Source organism: Salmo salar, chromosome 11, assembly GCF_965601325.2.
Source record: "Salmo salar chromosome 11, fSalSal1, whole genome shotgun sequence".
Classification (NCBI taxonomy): domain Eukaryota; kingdom Metazoa; phylum Chordata; class Actinopteri; order Salmoniformes; family Salmonidae; genus Salmo; species Salmo salar.
In genome coordinates this window covers 15955776-15974128 of record NC_138301.1, presented here as the reverse complement: position 1 = coordinate 15974128, position 18353 = coordinate 15955776, and the positions used below count along the sequence as shown (strand labels likewise).

The following is an 18353-nucleotide window of genomic DNA, read 5'->3' as shown; positions in this document are numbered from 1 at the left end:
CTTTTTGTGGATGTATCACATTAATCAATGTTGCAACACATATTTAAAAGAGAAAATTTGAATTCTAATAAAGTAAATATTTTACAACACAATGAAACAATGTATTCTGGGACTGTAGTTTGAAGCGGCTGTAAACTGAATTGGTGATATCGCGAACGAGACTTCAATGCCCAGAAACGTAATCTTTTTGTTGTAGCTGTACGGCTTGTTCGTTAGAGTCGCGCTGAACGAGCAGTTGTGCAAATTACCTGATCTTTTAAGAATCTGGATATATTTTGGTCAGTTGTATGTAAATCAAAATGATTTGAAGATCGAATAATCTGCTCAGCGCCCGGCTCAGGTCCTCTCGTCAACCTGCACTGTCTTGTAATGTTTACTTCTTTCGTGCTTCGGCGTGTCCTCTCGAGCGCTCGTGTAGCGGACTGATGTAGTGTCTGTTAGCTACATTATTTTACACAAACAGTTCATAGCTTTATTCATACGCTTTATTCACACAAAGGATGTCCATCGTGCACAATCGATGTAAATACTCGATGTGAATACACCCAGGTAGTTGCAGCCATAGTCGAGAACGAAGTGCGAGCAAGATCCTCGTTCATGATGGCGATGTTTCGCAGTTTTGTGTCGGCTACTCATCAGCTCAGGCAGCACCAACAAAACGGGGCAGCCGCGGCTGCCACTGGCGAGAGCCTCGAGAGCCAGTTCTCCTGCCCAATTTGCCTGGAGGTGTATCATAAACCTGTCACCATTGGAAGATGTGCCCACACGTAAGTTGACGGATTTGTGATCTCTTGCTTCTCAGACAAGTCTCTCACTTAAACAACAACGTGCTATTATTGTATATAGCAGAAAGTCTCTCATATTTGTATTAGTTGTTGTCACTTATCAGTCTGCAGATACTGAGCTGTCAACCTTATTTTTGCATGTCACTTAAAAGTAACGGTTTTGTTATAAAATGCTTATGATTCACAGCAAAAATGGCACATCTATGATAGAAAAAAATGCACTGATACTGGGATAGGGATAATGTTTTTGTTTTTCTTGGGATGCCAACTTGCCAAAGGGAACGCAAGGGAGCTCAGACAGTAGAACAAAGCGGGCTAGGTGGTAGTTCAGTGCCTCTCGAAACACATCGACGTAAAATACTAGCTAGGCTATTATAGCGGATTTGATGAGAAATGTTGGACAACAGCTTTTTCATAATAAAGACATAATAGCCACAGACGGAGGAAATGCGTCTGAAACACAAATTAGATTAGCCGAGGCAGCCGATAGTAGGCACTAGATGGTGCCCACGATCGGTTGTCTAGGCTAAAATGAGACGTGTTGTCGAAAAGAGGAAGACCGTTGTGTATACTTTAAGCCAGCACTAGGATATGTGGAAACAACAATATGAACATGTTGAATGGGATGTTTTGGATTCTCATGACGCTCATTGCATTGTTTGCTCTATCATGTTTCTGTAGCGTTTTAGTACTCAGTCAGAGAAGAAGCCGAATTATTCATGTTGTTTTTTTCAGGTTTGTTTTCCCACCACTGCATTTCACCATAAGCTGGCCGCGATGTCCTTGGCTAGGCCTCGGGAACGTGGGTAATATAACCTCAGTGTGGCACATGAGAGTTGCCTTTGATCTGTGAGGTGCTGCTTCTGGAACATTGAGCAGAGCTGGAACACTGAGCAGAGCTTCTGCCTGCACCATTCTCTCACTGTGATCATTTCACATGTACATGAAAAGACTGCAGCTGTGAAAGGAAGCTCGCTGAATAGTGGTTGTAAAAGTTAGGTTGAGAACATGGCATTAATTTACCTCAATAAGACTTTTTTTTTTTTACAATCGTTAGGCTACACTTGTTTTGTTAAGAACACACACCACAAGGTTGAAAACCAATGGGTCTGAATGCTCCAGTTTTATAAGCCATTTGAATGAGTTTTAAAAAAGCTATTTGGAGGAGCCACATCTTCACCAGTTATTGACTATTATGGCTAGTTCCCCTAATCTGAACGTTAATGAACATCTTTGCAGGGCTGTAGCTAAAGTAACACTGCCTGTGTTTTATTTTTTTTGCCTCCTGTGAATTTCATTACTAGCAGTTACACAGAAAAGGTCTAAATGCAGTCTACTCTAAAATGTTATTTTTGAGGGCAACTTGATGCCCATTCTTCTGCTGTCAACACTGAAGATTACTGGCATTTGGAAAACAGCTCTCTTCTATTCTTCCTTTTTGACACCTTCTGTGTGTCTACAGGAATGAATGTGTAGGGTTGACTTGAAACTGACTGCGTTGTCACTCGCTAAACAAACCGTTCCCCCTGCCCTTTTTTTAGGATTTCATTTCTCTGACAATGGGAGCGTTAATATGGCTGCTCATTTAAAGACATGAGTCAGACAGACCTCAGAGCCCCATCTTTTTTCTTTTTTGGTCTGTCTTGTGGGAAGTGGTGTAATGTGGGTCTGGTGGGTGGATTGAATAGTCTGCTCAAGGTGTTGTTTGCTGTGTGGCTGTCTGTTGGCCTGTCCCACCAGCAGTACTGAGCTTGCTGATGACATTTGGGCGAGGTACTCAGAGCAGCTCTTCTCGCTTTTCATTTGCCTGCTCGCTCCAGTGACATACAGCTTTTCTGTGGCACACTTCTATCTGACATGCATGTAGGCTCGTCCGATCTGTGTGAGACTGGCTCTGGATGTCAACATCTCACATCACACACACACCTTTGCTGAGGTTGAAATTTACGCAAGCCATCCTCTTCCTCATCGGGAGTTAGTGTCCAAGCAGATTTCAACACCCATGAATGTGTGTAGAAAACATGGGCTAATACTGTACATTTTATATTTTGTGTTTAACGTTAATTCAACTAGAAGTGGTCATGTCGTTGACTCAGATATCACCAATATCTCTCTTAAGTACAAAAAATGTTCTCTGCTCTGTATTCATACAGCATAATGCCAGTGAGGGGCATATAACTGTCGTTTAGGGACATATGCATACAGTCAGTCTAAATATAGAAATAACCACAGGGAGAATGAATGTATTTTCTATTAAACCTCATTATTGAGGTCAGTGGTTCTGGTTGAACCCAGAACTAAAGGTCCTGTCTGTGCTATTATCCTGACAACAACACTTGAAGCATGAAATGTACATGGATGTAATCCAGCGGGAGAAAAAAAGAGCTGGGGATGATGGAATTAAACACTGTTGTCATGATTGCACTACCACACACACTTGCACGCACATGTCCTGGTGCTGCTCATTGTCATGGTGACGCTAAAGACCACATGAAACCAGGTGTTTGATACCATTCCATTCACTAAATCCCCGCCATTATTATGAGCCGTCCTCCCCTCTGAAGTCTCCAGTGGCTCACAGGTATGTATCCATGTGGACAACTCATTTTTAGCCATTGATCTTGGTATGAGATTACTTTTTCCAAGTGTCTGTAATACCTTGCCCAGGACAAAACTGAGAGACTCCGGTCTATTCAGCATTATAGACAATATTATGAATAAGATCAAATCATCTAATCAAATGGCCACCCAGACTATTTGCATTGCCCCCCACCCCCCTCTCCCCATCTTTTACACCGCTGCTACTCTCTGTTTGTATCATCTATGCATAGTCACTTTTTAATAACTCTACCTACATGTACATACTGCCTCAACTAACCGGTGCCCTTGCACATGTGACTAATAAAATTTGATTTGATTTGAGATGGGAACCGTATATCAGTTTGTAAATTCCAAATCCCTCCCCCAAAAGGACCGCTCCACAATCCCAACGTTATCTCAAACTCTCCAGAGCATGCACTTTAGTCTTCATCGCAAACCTCAATCTGTTGAAACCTCAAGAGGCCAGACCTAATCCGTATCCCACTCAGTGGTAAAGTCTCCATCTGGCTGTTTCAATCCCTTACCCCACTCTTCTCTTGAACATAGACAAAAGCTTCAATGGAGAAATGGGTGCATCTCATACAGTGTGCATCAGCATAACCCAGTCCAGTAACACACCTGCTCAAAGCCTTTACCTAAGCTTCATCCCTCGCCTACTCTCTTTTTTTGTATCTCTCTCCTTCCATCCCTCTCTTCCTCACGTGGCGTTGTTAGTGGGCTGAACCCACGGCAGCCTGACTCCTACCCATCCCCCACCTCCTTCCTTGTCTAGGGTGATTTGATGAAGTTTGCCCGTTGAGAGAGAGGGAGGAAAGGAGCAAAACAGTAGCTTTTATTCCTTCAAGGTTGTCCTGCATTCTCATGTTTTCACTCAGCTAGGCAGTGTGCCGGCATACATTTCGCTGTCTCTCGCTCCATTCTTTCACTCTCCCCTGCTCCAGCCGAGCTGCATCTTACTGCTCTCTCAGGCCATGGAGGAGACCACTCACTACCTTCTACACTACTGTGTGCATGCATTGCTTAAGCGTGCAGTCTCGCTCGCACACAATCACATACACACGGACTCGTGCACCTGCTTTGCCTCCTGTGGCGCTGGCATGGATCCCACTGTTGGATTTTAAGTCTGTTTCCTCTGGCCAATATGGCTTTCTAATCAGCTCCCCACTCTGCTAAATGGGTCTGTGGGAAAGGGCAATATACTGTGTAACTATTGTAGCTACAACAACAAAAACAGTTCACTACTTCAGACTGTTGCCAAGCACGATTGGCATTGCAACCTGGCAGAGAACTGATCATGCACTTTGTGTGGTCTGATGTTGCATCAGGATACCTTTAGCTGAACCTTCCTGTGTGCGTGGGCGGTAGCCTGGAAAGCTGACTGAGGTGGCTTTCGTTTAGTTGTCTCAGTACAGTGGCAGAATTGAAGGGTTTGTTTTGCCTCTCATGCAGACAGTAATTTGCTATAACAGTCCTTAAATGTCCTCGGATCAATTTTGGTTCTTCTACAAAGAGCAGGTGGATATTTTAAGCCAATACTGACTGAGACTCTTCTTGGCTTCCTCTCTGTAACGATGTGCGCTGAAAGTCGGGAAGCAAGTTCAGGGAGCGAGTGTTTTAATAAATAAACGCAACATAATACAAAACAAGAAACACAGACATGACACAGAAACAATGACGCCTGTGGAAGGAACCAAAGGGAGTGACATGCATGTATGTATATATGTATGGAAGGTAATCAGGGAAGTGATGGAGTCCAGGTGAGTCTGATGACGTGCAGGTGCGGTTAACGATGGTGACAGGTCTGCACCATAACAAGCAGCCTGGTTACCTAGAGGCCAGAGAGGGAGCACACGTTACAGTACCCCCCCCTCCCCGATACGCGTCTCCAGCCACAGGACGCCGACCAAAATGACGATCCCGGGGATCAGGAGCGGACCGGTCACCCCTGCTGATGAGCGGGGATCTGACAGACCGGCCGAGGCAGGGGAGCCTATAGCAGCTCCCGAACCCGACGTCATTCCACCTGACACAGAATATATATAAAGTCCTTTATGCCTCCCTTAGGTGAGGCGTTATTCTGTAACGATGTGCGCTGAGTCGCGCAGGTGCGTGTAACGATGGTGACAGGTGTGCGCCATAATGAGCAGCCTGGTGACCCAGAGGCCGGAGAGGGAGCACACGTGACACTCTCTGTGAAAAATGTGTTTGTTTCACAACCTAGCCTACTGCTGGATTTTCATTCCTAGTGCTCACAATGATGTACATTGCACTACAGTCTTCTAGGCTATACTGGGAGAGCTTTTCCCTCTGCGTTGGCATACAGTGACTTTGGTGTTACGGTACATTCAGAGGATGTCCAGCCGAGAGAACCTTGAGGTGTGTCATGTCAAAACGAACTGTCCTCGCCCCCACCCTCTCTAACAGTGGAGTGTCACGTAAGCCATGTGTTTCAATGGGCAGGCAGGGGATGTGTAAGCATGGGGTTGACTGGGATGGGCAGTAGTCTCCTCTGATACTGCAGGAGATTATACAGGCTAGCTCTATGGTTTCCCTCATTTCTGCTGCTGGTTTTCTGTGCTGTCAAGCCTTTAATTCTGTCCTGTGACGTTACAGTGACAAGACCATCTGACGGCGTGTGAGAAGAGCCTTATTTCAGCTGAGAACGAAGCTTCTGAAAGTCACATGTAAAGATGTTCTGCCATGTCAAACTTGCTGAATGTGCGAAATGCCCTCGCAAACTCATACCCTCTCTGCTCTGTTAAATCTGATTGTTTTAAGGTGGAAGCCTGTGTCTGTTCAGGGGGAGAAACACCCATGAGTTCCTACTTCTCCTCTATGCTCTGCACTGTCTAGTAGATTGAGTAGATTGAGCTGAGGTGCAGATGGCGAGGAGCCAGCCCTGAGCCTTCTGTGTTCTAGTAGCACCTGGCTTCATTTGCTCTCATTAGCCTACCTCTGCAGCTCCTGAAGTGGCAGCAAATATCTCTCCGAAAGTTTCCTCTCCCTTCTCTGCACAGGAAACATGGTGAGCTCGCCTCATTCCTTCAGGGAGGGAGGTGGAGAGGGTAGATCAAATATACACCGTTATGGAGCTTCTCTCCTTATAGCGCCATACATCATCATCATATACCATATGCATCAGCAAGTCGTCCCGGTATCCTTGGGCCAGGTGTGTGCTGCGTTGTGACGGCAGGCGAGGCCATTGTCTCTCTCTCTATCTATAATGGGGAGATGGCACTATTTTTACACATAGATAGGCCTCTTTGTTGACTGTCTTTTACTCCTGGAGGAATAGGTTGTTCCTCGCCTGCTCCTTTAACACCTTCCTTAGGTAGCCTAATAATCACATTCCCGTGTAATATTCTAAATAGTAGGCAACTGCTTATCTTTTATCTATGGATGAGAATTTCATGTAAATACTCAGGAAGCATATTGGGCATGGCCAAAATGTGTACAACTAGGCAGTACAGAACAGTATTTCAACAACGCCGGTTTCACCCTTGAGTGTTTGTCACTCCCATGTCACCACACACTTGACCACAACTCTTTCTTTAGCCCCTTCTCAGTTAAACGCAAGACGTGTCTGTGTGTGTGTGTGTGAGCCTGCAGGTGGTGGCGTTCTGCTGTCTGAATGTTAAATACAGTGGCGGTGATTTAAATCTCTAATAGGAGTCTACTAAACCCGGGCATCTTTAAGTGATGACAGACGAGGCTAGAAGATAAGTTGGCTTACAGCCGTTCAGGATGCTTACTTTGAAAGACCTCTGCTGCCGCTGGGGTACTTGGGACAGATTTGTATTTCATTGATATGGAGATAAGTTTCCCCTCAGACTTTTATGTGGAGGAGTTGTTCTCTGCAGGAGAGGGAGATGAGCGTTTTTATGGGGCTCGTGTTGCTCGCTGCATGTTCTGCAGACCGTTGTAGTTCGACACTGTCGTAGCTCTCTCTGTCTGTCTGTCTGTCTGTCTGTCTGTGACAGGCCAAAATTATGGTGTTTTAGCACTGCTGGCTTTTAGTATTCATCAGTGCTGTTTGAATATGTGCTTTGTTCAATGCTGCTCCTCTCAAGTTGGTCTGTCTAGTCTCTGAGACAGTATCAACCCTAGACAGTCCTTCATCACGGTCCAGACAGAGAGCTTCACTAATCTCAGCTGATCAAACGGGTCCCCAAACGATCTGTTTTGGAGCTGCAAAAAAGTCCCTCCCACCTATCTGTTTTATTGATCTATAAATAGGTTTTTGGGATCGTTTTCTGGAGTGTCTGGGAGCGTGAATAGGTATGAGGACAGACTGCAAACGTTATTTTGATCTAACCTGACAGACACCACACTTTGCAAGATAGACACAGGCCCGCACTTTCGGACAACGCCTCACGGAACAACTGACTCCGACATGAGGGTCAGAACGCAATGTGCTCCGGTGACATTTATGCTAGCTGAGCCTCGCGCATACAAACAGTAACATGTTACGTTGTTGGATCCTAGTGTCAGCATTGTAGCAATCATTTGGCCAACGTCTTTCACGGTGCTATTGGTTTATTAAGATAGTAGAAAAGGACGGCAAATGACTTGTACTGCTCTGATATTGAGATGTGCTGCAATTCTACAGCCTAGGCTAGCTGAGTGTACCTTTTTGAATACGAGGCAATGATTGGCCCAGAGAATATTATTACCAGCCTCTACAGTCATGTATAATTTCTCAAAGAAATGTCTTTCCAAGTATTGTGGACTCTCTTGAGAATTGGTCTAGGCTTACTCACGAGGCCTAATTTATACGCATGTTTTAATCTTAATGTAGGCATCCACTTCTCAGCTCAACAGTGTTTGGCGGATGGAAACCAATAGAGTTTGTGGATATTTTGAACATGTTTTGACTAGATGACATTTGTTTTGGGGTTTCCCATGTGACTGGGAAGAAGGAAGTGACTCCAGAGGAGGTCACATGGGTCATGTAGCTGGTTGAGTATGGATGGAGTGAAGTGAGAGATGTTTAGCGATTTAAAACTAAGCCCATGCTAATGCGATAACTAAGGTGCTGAAACACAGTGCCATTACTTTAATAGACATCCCCTGACGCTATTTAGCGCTCCGCTGTGTTGAGTTTATTAGCCACTTGATTAGCCTGCCTGAGGGCAGACTGCACGGCTTCTTCCACAAGCGGTGAGTTCTGGTCACCAGCTGAAAGAGAAGAACAGCGGTAGACCCGCAAAGTTAGAACCAAGACTGGTTGTGGCTATGCAGGAAGATCTGAGTTCTGAGGTGCAACATGGTTCCTTACATATCTGACCCCTCCCTGCCCTACCCGCTCGCCTTCAGGCTGACAGGGCCATAAAGCACCCAGCAGCGCTGTAAAAATCCGCAATGATTCAGTACTCTGGCAGTATAAACTCCTGGCTCGTTTGTCAGGGGAGGTTTCGTGGCCAGCCCAAGACCAGCTCTCTGGGCCCTCTGTTTGCTGACGTCGCCCTCCCTGCATTATGCTAGCCCCCCCCCCCTGTTAGGTCCCCCTGGCAATGCTGACTGCTGACTCATGTCGTCATGGGAGGTGACTGCCCATCACTCAGCCTGTTTGCATGCCACCGCAGGGGCATTTCTCGGCCCCACCGTGGCCCAGCACCCAGCGGTGCCCACATTGCTGAGCCGCCAGAGGAGATGATGATGGGTTGAATGCTGGTGCTGTCTGACTGAGTGACGCTGCCCCAGCAAATAGATACACCACTTCTCTAATGGCACTGAATGAGACTGACTGGAGTTCACTGTGCGGGCAAACCTTGAGAAGAGGTTCAGAGAATCTTATTTAAGCACACAAACACATCTCATTGAGATGACACATTTTTCTGGGACACTCGCTCCGAATAATCGCTCTGATTCACTTTGTGTTTAGACTTTACGTATCAGTCAACGACTGACTGCCTCTCTCTCTCTCTGTGTGTGTGTGTGTGCAGGTTCTGTGGGGAGTGTCTGCAGCCTTGTCTCCAGGTCACCTCTCCCCTCTGCCCTCTGTGCCGCATGCCTTTTGACCCAAAGAAGGTGGACAAGTCCTCCAGTGTGGAGAAACAGCTGTCCAACTACAAGGCCCCCTGTCGGGGCTGCAGTAAGAAGGTGAACTACACTACTATGGCCTGCCACTCTGTCCAACACACATACTGTACAGACACACTCTTGATGATACACACTACCACTCACACACTCTCAAAACATCTCCCTATTCACTTAATAGCATGTCTTGCTCTCTCTCTCTCTCCTGTTCCTCTGTCTCTCTCCTGTTCCTCTCCCTCTTTCTATGTCCCACCCCTCCCTCTCTCTCTCCTCCTCCTCTCCACTGGCGGGCTCCAGGTGTCTCTGGTCAAAATGAGGTCACACATCTCCTCTTGCGCAAAGGTCCAGGAACAGATGGCCAACTGCCCAAAGTTTGTGCCTGTGGTCCCCACTTCACAGCCCATTCCCAGGTAATCTCTCTCTCTGTCTGTCTAATTGTTTCAAAACATCTCCTGCCATGTCACTGATGCATCGTGAAACAGTGTTGTTTGATGAAAACATTGTCTGTATAGTTTTTTTGGTCCTTTTCCCCCAGCATTGTCCCAGCCATATCTGTGGCAGCAGGAAGAATTAAGTCCTCCACAAATGTATTGCCTGTCCTAGCCACTCGTTAGTTCATCATATAAGACGCTTCTAGCCCCTTCTTATTAATGGTATCTTGTTTTTATACATGTCTTACTACTCAAAAGTCGTCTTAATTCTCGCTCTGAAAAACTCCTGTGGCTTATTAATTTACAATTTGAAAATTTGAAGAGAATAAATGTATATATATCTATATTTAAAAATAAAAAAAATGTGAATCACATTTTTACCTACCCCAGTTTGGGAATACCTGGGATAGGGTCTTTCTGTCTGGAGGGTCTGTGAACAACTCCAGAGGAGGTCCCACTCCCAACATGTGCTAGAAGCACCGAGTTACTAGTCTGAGGAAGATCAGTGATCAGGTTCTGTGACGTCTATAGTGACCATCTGGAACTCACGAGTGAACACAGAACAGCTTATCTGTGTCTTTTCAAGGTTGTTGTTTTTACCACATTCCAAAACACTATTTAATTGGGCGATGTTGCCAGCACCACAAAGGCAGTCTCGTCTAGTTGAAGACCCAGAGAACACAGTGGACCGTCTTCTGGTGTTGTCTACTTGTCAGGAAGTAATTATTCTGACTAAATTGTCACTTTTTTTGTTGCCCGCCCAAGGCTGAAATTATGGTTGGTTGGTATATTTTGTGGAGTTTTTCTGAGGACATTGCTGTTCTATTAAGTCCACAGTATAGTGTGCACCCTTATCGGCTATTCAAATAGACGTCTGTCAAATGGACATTTCCCATTAGCTAGTAGACTGTCCTACCTGAGAGACCTGTCAACCTTAAGTCTGATGGGATTCTAATGGGATGCCCCTGGTCAGCTGTGGAGGGTAGTGTGTGAATAGGCCCTGCTGTCTTGGTGTAGTGCTGATGGAGCAGTGAGTTAATGAACACATTGTTCAGGACCCTGTTCTACGGCTGTGTGGCTCGGCTAGCGTAAATGTCACTGCAGCACGTTGCTCTCTGACCCTCATGTCCACACAGACCAGCTGTCCTTCCAGGTGTGTTGCTGGACATGATTGGCATCCTACTAGTGTCTGGAAACTGGGCCTCAGACTTTGGGTTTATATTCACACAGACAACAACACACCATCCAGTGTGTGTCTGGCAAAGTGTGTGTGTGTGTGTGCATACCCATGTTGTATACATTATGGCTCCTTCTAAACGTGTGTTTTCTCCCTGCCTGCAGCAATGTTCCTAACCGCTCCACCTTTTCCTGCCCATTCTGTGGAGCCCGCAATCTGGACCAACAGGAGCTGGTCAAACACTGTATGGAGAACCACCGCAACGATCCCAACAAAGTGGTCAGTCTGCTATGTTATACCCTGAACTATGGACACTGTCGTAGTCTGAATTTCCTCAAGCATTTATGTGCTGATATGAAGTGTTACGCGACATTGACGTCACTGCAAGAGATTCTACTGCATTCTGGTTTGGTGTATTGGGTGAGGTAATGACAGGGTTGTTGATTGGTTGGTGTGCTTCTAGGTGTGTCCTGTATGTTCAGCCATGCCCTGGGGGGACCCCAGCTACAAGAGCTCCAACTTCCTCCAGCACCTGCTCCACCGGCACAAGTTCTCCTACGACACGTTTGTGGTGAGGATAAGGGTTGGGGTCTGGGCTCTGTGTCGTCTGTTCTTTAGATAGGACTAGAGCAGTTCTGTTGTTAATAATGTAACTGTAATATCCTAGTACTGTCACTGTAATATCCTAGTACTGTCACTGTAATATCCTAGTACTGTCGCTGTAATATCCTAGTACTGTTACATAAATGCACTGCATATCTCAAAGCAGTCTGCTTTATTTATTTGGTGTCAGGCGTTATTTGCTCAGTGGTTGACTGTCTGACTTTGTGTTTGCAGGACTACAGCATTGACGAGGAGTCATCACTGCAGGCAGCCATGGCCCTGTCCTGTCAAATCAAATGTTAAAGTGAGTGACTGTCTGACTCTGTGTTTACAGGACTACAGTATCGATGAAGAGGCGGCACTACAGGCAGCCCTGGCTCTCTCCATGGCAGAGAACTGAGAGTCCCCCATTCTGCTGTCTGGGGACGCACTTCCATCCTGACACCCCACTAGCTCTCTTTCTTTCTCTGGATCCAGCTCATATCCAGCCCCCTCCACAGCCACCTCACAGGGAGAGTTTGGAAGGACTTGGCCCTGGCCTAGACTCCCACTCTGGGAGAGCTACAGAGAGATTATCTCCTCACCCTGTCCCTGATCCTCTGCCTGGCCCTTCATCCACTCTGCTCACCTGCTTAACTCGTCCCATTACATCATATCCTCTCAGCCGGCAGCAGCCCCTTCACTTCCTGTATACTGGGGAGGAGGGGAGCTTGGCCTCCAATAAATGCTGCAATTCAAAACCACTGCAATGCAAAACAATGAGTACAGCAAGGACATTTTTGTTCTTCTGCAGAAAGTATGAAGGTTCCCAAAAGTAATGATTTAAGGTATTTTCTTTTACTCTTTATTTTTCACTGTTCAAATGAAACATTTTCAAACTCCAGGAAAAAGCCATCACTTGACACACGTTCTGGTAAAAGTACCACATATTAGCTCTGTTAAAGTTTATTCTCAAGTGCATAGTTTGATGGCGTTTTGATTGAGGGACTACAGTTGAATGGCTTGACCCCATTCTCAGTGTGATAATCTTACCGCTGGGTGACAGTCTAGACATGACCAGTTAAACACAGAGAGTGAGGACATTCTGACACCCCCATCACGACAACAACACACTCTTAACATTTGCAACGCAAATCAAAACAAACTCTCAAACTATCCCCTTTTTTGTATTCAGAATTCTTGTGAATACTTGCACTTGTCACATTTTCTACATAATTGAACTATAGATTGTTCTTATTTCGCAGTTGAGAAACAGAATTGTAGTACTCCATTTATTCTTCACTCTGCTGATATTTTTATGAAGCACCAGACAAGATAAAAATATATTTTTAGAAAATGTTCCAGTTTCAAATGGTGTACTAATAATAAGAAACGTGTTTGTTGGAGATGTGTTCGTTGTTTTACCACCTTTTTCTAAGTACCCGTTGGTACTGTACTGCTGGCATCAAACAGTTGTTAGCAGGAGCTTAGAGCCCATGTGTAATACGCTCTCAAACACAAGAGGGCGCCCCAGTCTCAAAATAGACCGGGCACATGTCATTCAAAGACGTGTTCTTCAGTCAGTGTTACTCCAAGTCATCATGTTTATACCCATTCACAGTATTGTGAAGAATGCCCATGTGTTGCCTAAATATATGACCTGTTTGGTTTAGTGCCCACTAGGAGAAGTGCAGTATTATGACGTGAGTACTGTTGGATAAGTCTATCCTTGTGGTTGAGTTGGTTGCTGCCCCATAAGAGTCCAGTTTTATGTTAATTATTGTCTTGAACACCAATGTTGGACTGATAGTCAAATGCAAATGTCAAAGTGTTCGTTGCTACACTGCAGAATCTGCAATATTCCTAGGCCATTTACCTTTCAGGATCCACACTTCTCCAATCTCAGTGGGGTCTCCCCAAAACCCATTGGTCATCAGAGCCGTGAAAATCTGTAACAGGCCTGGAATGTGTATGGTATATTCAATCATTATGTTCCAATGGTTTGTTAAAGACATCCACTTTCTGATAGCGCAGTAATTATTTAAGTTGGATTTAAACAGAACTGTTCAGAACAGCTGCATATTCAATCTTATGAGATAGATTTCTTTAAAGGCACTTTGCTTCAAAGGGATAGAATTCTAAAAGTACGTTTCCCCAAAGTAGATGTTCAACTATAAGCCATGTTTGAGTAGTAGTGTACCCTTTGAGCTAGCATTGATCTATGGAGATTTAAGATAATGTTTTGGTTCACTCTGATGAAGGATGCCTTATAGGAAACGGTTTAGATTGTTCTTATATAGCAAGCAATGGAGGAAGATATTATGTATTGTGATTAGTTGTTACTAGACTGACTAGTAAAAGTATAATGGTCTGTCCATTTGTGTTTTTCCTTGTTTCCGAGGAGAATTGTACATACGGTAGAGAATGCAACATTTAGGTTTAGGTGTAACTTTTCGTAAGTTATATCTTTTTCACAGAGCAATGCATTTAAATAATGCACTTTTAATTCAGAAATATATGTTGAAGGGTAGGAACTCTGTCATTTCTTTCTCTTTTACTTTCATTCGTTCCAATGTGTCCATTTCATGATGGATGATAATGTAAGTTGTGGCTGTTTTTGTGTAAGAGCAGAGAGAAGCTTAAGTATAATCTCAGTCATAACATGTTGTTTTGGAGTACTGGGATGGTACAAAAATGTGTCTGTTGTGTCATTTAATATTTTATAGATGGGTATAGATAACCATCCCAGATGCACAATAGTGTGGCAAACAAAAATGGTCTCTCGGCTTCGTCAGTGTTCTTGGAGATAATACATCCTTATTTGATAGACATATTTTCAGTGTTTTAAATGTAATGTACCGGTTGGTGGCACAGTCTTGACAGGGGTAGCCATTAGAGAAAAACTGTCGTCACCATGAGAAGTCCTGAGTTTCTTCTGGGGCACCAAGGAATTGTCACGCATCCTTCATTTCATCATTTACTCAGCCTTTTTTACTACCTAATAATGATGCTATTTTATAAATGTAAGGTAAAAGGTATTGTATGTTTTAGATCAGCGTTCATGTGCACAGCTGTAGCCTAATGTAGATTTTCTATGGAGTATACCTGAAATGTATACTTTTCACTGTGTATTGTTGCGTCCATGCATAATGCCACTGTACTGTGCATCATCATCCCAGATGTCCTGCTTGTGGTCAAAACCAGCCCAATCTCTGTAAAATAAACTCAATGTTGCAGGTCACACACTGATAGACCACCTGCAACAAAGACATACACCAAAAACAGGACAGTGAAAAGGAAAGTAGTTGTATGAACTTTGTTGGGTCATTTTTCTCGAGGGCCTTACTGAGACTGTCTGTTCTGAACTTGGTTAGGCTGCCATATAGACTGGTATCACAGCAATCAGAGAAGACAGAGCCTGTGTCTGACTGTGTCCCCCAGGACTTGGCTGCCCTGGGAGTGTATGTAATGTCACTCAGTATAGACACAGGCTGATGTTGTCCTCCCCAGGGGGACTGAGCTATAGTCACTTGAACCAGATAGTTTCCTTCAGGGCCACTGTGCCCTAGAGACCCACCCTGGGGTTTTGGCCCTACTGTCAGGGCCTGTATGTGTTTAAATGTGATTTATGCATTCTTGAAAAATAGTAATAATACCAGTAATAATACCAGTAATAACAATGTGGATATTCAAGTTCTAACACTGTTTGAAGTTTAATAAGATATTGTATTTGTAGCAGATTTTTTTCCCCCCTCAATAAAAACACTGACCCATCCCACTCTCTCTTTTTCCTTCCTGATATGTTGTCGCTAGATTTTTGAATTTGATACCCATTCAATGTGAAGGTAGTAGTGGGGGTAACATGTTTACTGTGTTGTGATCTTTGAACTGAAATTAGAGACATAACTTTAATCAGGAGTACTGCCAGGAGAAGATCCCTGTCTTCTGCTGGTATGTAACAAGTAGAGTACACAGGGTGGTGTGAGACATTGGGGACAACGGATAATTACTGGCAGTGAATAGAGGCCTTACAATCTCCTTTAGTGGGGGCCTTTTTCAACTGGAGAATGGGGGACCCAGAGCTCACTGTGGACCCTAGAGGCCTGTAAACAACCACTGGTTGCCAGGGAGATGCCTGTCTTTGGAGGTGCTCTAAAATGGAAGGCAACAGGGGCCTTTGTGACAACACTGCAGCACCGAGGTGACGGAAGACAGACGGCAAGCATGCAGAGCCTCCAAACCGGTGTGGTCTCTGGAGACGGGCAGCATCTGAAGCAAAACTGCTCTCGCACTCAGACCTTTACTCTGTGGTGGGGCCTGGACTGGTGTCACAACTGTAAATGCTTCACCCAAAAATAATTTCTCTCTGTTGCTTGTGATTAACCCCCTGGCAATATTAATAATGATTTCATTGTCTACCTTTCTACATGGGACAGAAGCTGGGTGCTAGGTGAATGGATATGGCATTGTCCAGCTGTTAAGTTTAGACGTTTGTGTTTTGCGCAAGTGTGGAGGTGTTGCTATAGTCTGGGATAGGCTATAAGACGACACGAGGGTCCTTCCTACACAGTAGTTACTCAAAGTGAAGTGGTCCAATTAACCACAGTCTAAACAGAGCAGAGGGCAGCCCCTGTGACCTGGGCCACACTGGAGGATGTTTTGATTGAGCTATGGATTGGTGGCGTTTGTTGTGTTATGTTAATATAACTGAGGCTTGGTTATAAAGACCTTTCAAACTCCACACACACTATTCAGACCGCTTGAAAAACGTTCTCCTCATTACCCATTGTTATCTCTAAGATCCTCTGTTTGTGTTTCACCTCTATGCAGGTTTTAATGATGACTGGTGTCATAGTGTGTGAAAACAGTCAAGAAAAAACACTCACCCCAAGAGAAAGAAATGACAAGTGACACTACAATGACCTTTCTTATAATGAAGAAAGAAGGCTTTTGCGTTTTTGCATAATCAACCTATCTAATTATTTAATATCGAAATAATATGTTATAAAAATAATGAGTTTATCATCTTGCCGCTTGTCATTAAATATGAGATTATTCATTTTGAGTGCATCAGCCGACATAATCTTCCACCCTTGAGAGTGACCACCATTGTAGTCCAGCGCTCTCCTGTCCCCAAAACACCTGGCCCTTGAACCCCCTTCCCTCCCTATCCACCCTCATACTGGGGCCTGGGAACCAGGCATGGGTCAGCCACTGATGAGGTGCAGGCCTCTGCCATTATATCAGAGAGAAAGTGTGTTACTGAATGGCAGCACACACATACAGTGAGGGAAAAAAGTATTTGATCTCCTGCTGATTTTGTACGTTTGCCCACTGACAAAGAAAGGATCAGTCTATAATTTTAATGGTAGGTTTATTTGAACAGGGAGAGACAGAATAACAACAAAAAAATCCTGAAAAACGCATGTCAAAAATGTTATAAATTGCATTTTAATGAGGGAAATAAGTATTTGACCCCCTCTCAATCAGAAAGATTTATGGCTCCCAGGTGTCTTTTATACAGGTAACGAGCTGAGATTAGGAGCACACTCTTAAAGGGAGTGCTCCTAATCTCAGCTTGTTACCTGTATAAAAGACACCTGTCCACAGAAGCAATCAATCAATCAGATTCCAAACTCTCCATCATGGCCAAGACCAAAGAGCTCTCCGAGGATGTCAGGGACAAGATTGTAGACCTACACAAGGCTGGAATGGGCTACAAGACCATCGCCAAGCAGCTTGGTGAGAAGGTGACAACAGTTGGTGCGATTATTCGCAAATGGAAGAAACACAAAAGAACTGTCAATCTCCCTTGGCCTGGGGCTCCATGCAAGATCTCACCTCGTGGAGTTGCAATGATCATGAGAATGGTGAGGAATCAGCCCAGAACTACACGGGAGGATCTTGTCAATGATCTCAAGGCAGCTGGGACCATAGTCACCAAGAAAACAATTGGTAACACACTACGCCGTGAAGGACTGAAATCCTGCAGCGCCCGCAAGGTCCCCCTGCTCAAGAAAGCACATATACATGCCCGTCTGAAGTTTGCCAATGAACATCTGAAGGATTCAGAGGACAACTGGGTGAAAGTGTTGTGGTCAGATGAGACCAAAATGGATCTCTTTGGCATCAACTCAACTTGCTGTGTTTGGAGGAGGAGGAATGCTGCCTATGATCCCAAGATTACCATCCCCACCGTCAAACATGGAGGTGGAAACATTATGCTTTGGGGTTGTTTTTCTGCTAAGGGGACAGGACAACTTCACCGCATCAAAGGGACGATGGACGGGGCCATGTACCGTCAAATCCTGGGTGAGAACCTCCTTCCCTCAGCCAGGGCATTGAAAATGGGTCGTGGATGGGTATTCCAGCATGACAATGACCCAAAACACATGGCCAAGGCAACAAAGGAGTGGCTCAAGAAGAAGCACATTAAGGTCCTGGAGTGGCCTAGCCAGTCTCCAGACCTTAATCCCATAGAAAATCTGTGGAGGGAGCTGAAGGTTCGAGTTGCCAAACGTCAGCCTCGAAACCTTAATGATTTGGAGAAGATCTGCAAAGAGGAGTGGGACAAAATCCCTCCTGAGATGTGTGGTAACCTAGTGGCCAACTACAAGAAACGTCTGACCTCTGTGATTGCCAACAAGGATTTTGCCACCAAGTACTAAGTCATGTTTTGCAGAGGGGTCAAATACTTATTTCCCTAATTAAAATGCAAATCATTTTATAACATTTTTG

The 18353-nt window shown here is 44.7% G+C and overlaps 1 protein-coding gene across 2 annotated transcripts; it reads left to right on the top strand.

Moving 5' to 3' along the window:
* Positions 1 to 9: 9 nt before the first annotated feature.
* Positions 10 to 15390, top strand: LOC106562062 (E3 ubiquitin-protein ligase RNF166). Of its 2 annotated transcripts, none has more exons than XM_014126610.3 (6): positions 10 to 767; positions 9332 to 9488; positions 9723 to 9835; positions 11198 to 11312; positions 11497 to 11604; positions 11971 to 15390. In XM_014126610.3, the coding sequence occupies exons 1-6, from the start codon at positions 598 to 600 to the stop codon at positions 12034 to 12036; spliced, it is 729 nt and encodes a 242-aa protein (XP_013982085.1). In that variant the 5' UTR covers positions 10 to 597; the 3' UTR covers positions 12037 to 15390. The 2 variants fall into 2 exon arrangements, with proteins under 2 accessions (XP_013982085.1, XP_013982084.1); XM_014126609.3 differs by having other exon boundaries at positions 11871 to 15390.
* Positions 15391 to 18353: the final 2963 nt, after the last annotated feature.

What these genes read in the sequence shown, in the direction of transcription:
- LOC106562062 (XM_014126609.3), top strand. Translation starts at nt 598, where the DNA reads ATGATGGCGATGTTTCGCAGTTTTGTGTCGGCTACTCATCAGCTCAGG. An exon ending in GTCGGGGCTGCAGTAAGAAG is followed by an intron (nt 9,489 to 9,722) that starts GTGAACTACACT and finishes GGCGGGCTCCAG; the next exon opens with GTGTCTCTGGTCAAAATGAG. An exon ending in GCAACGATCCCAACAAAGTG is followed by an intron (nt 11,313 to 11,496) that starts GTCAGTCTGCTA and finishes GTGTGCTTCTAG; the next exon opens with GTGTGTCCTGTATGTTCAGC.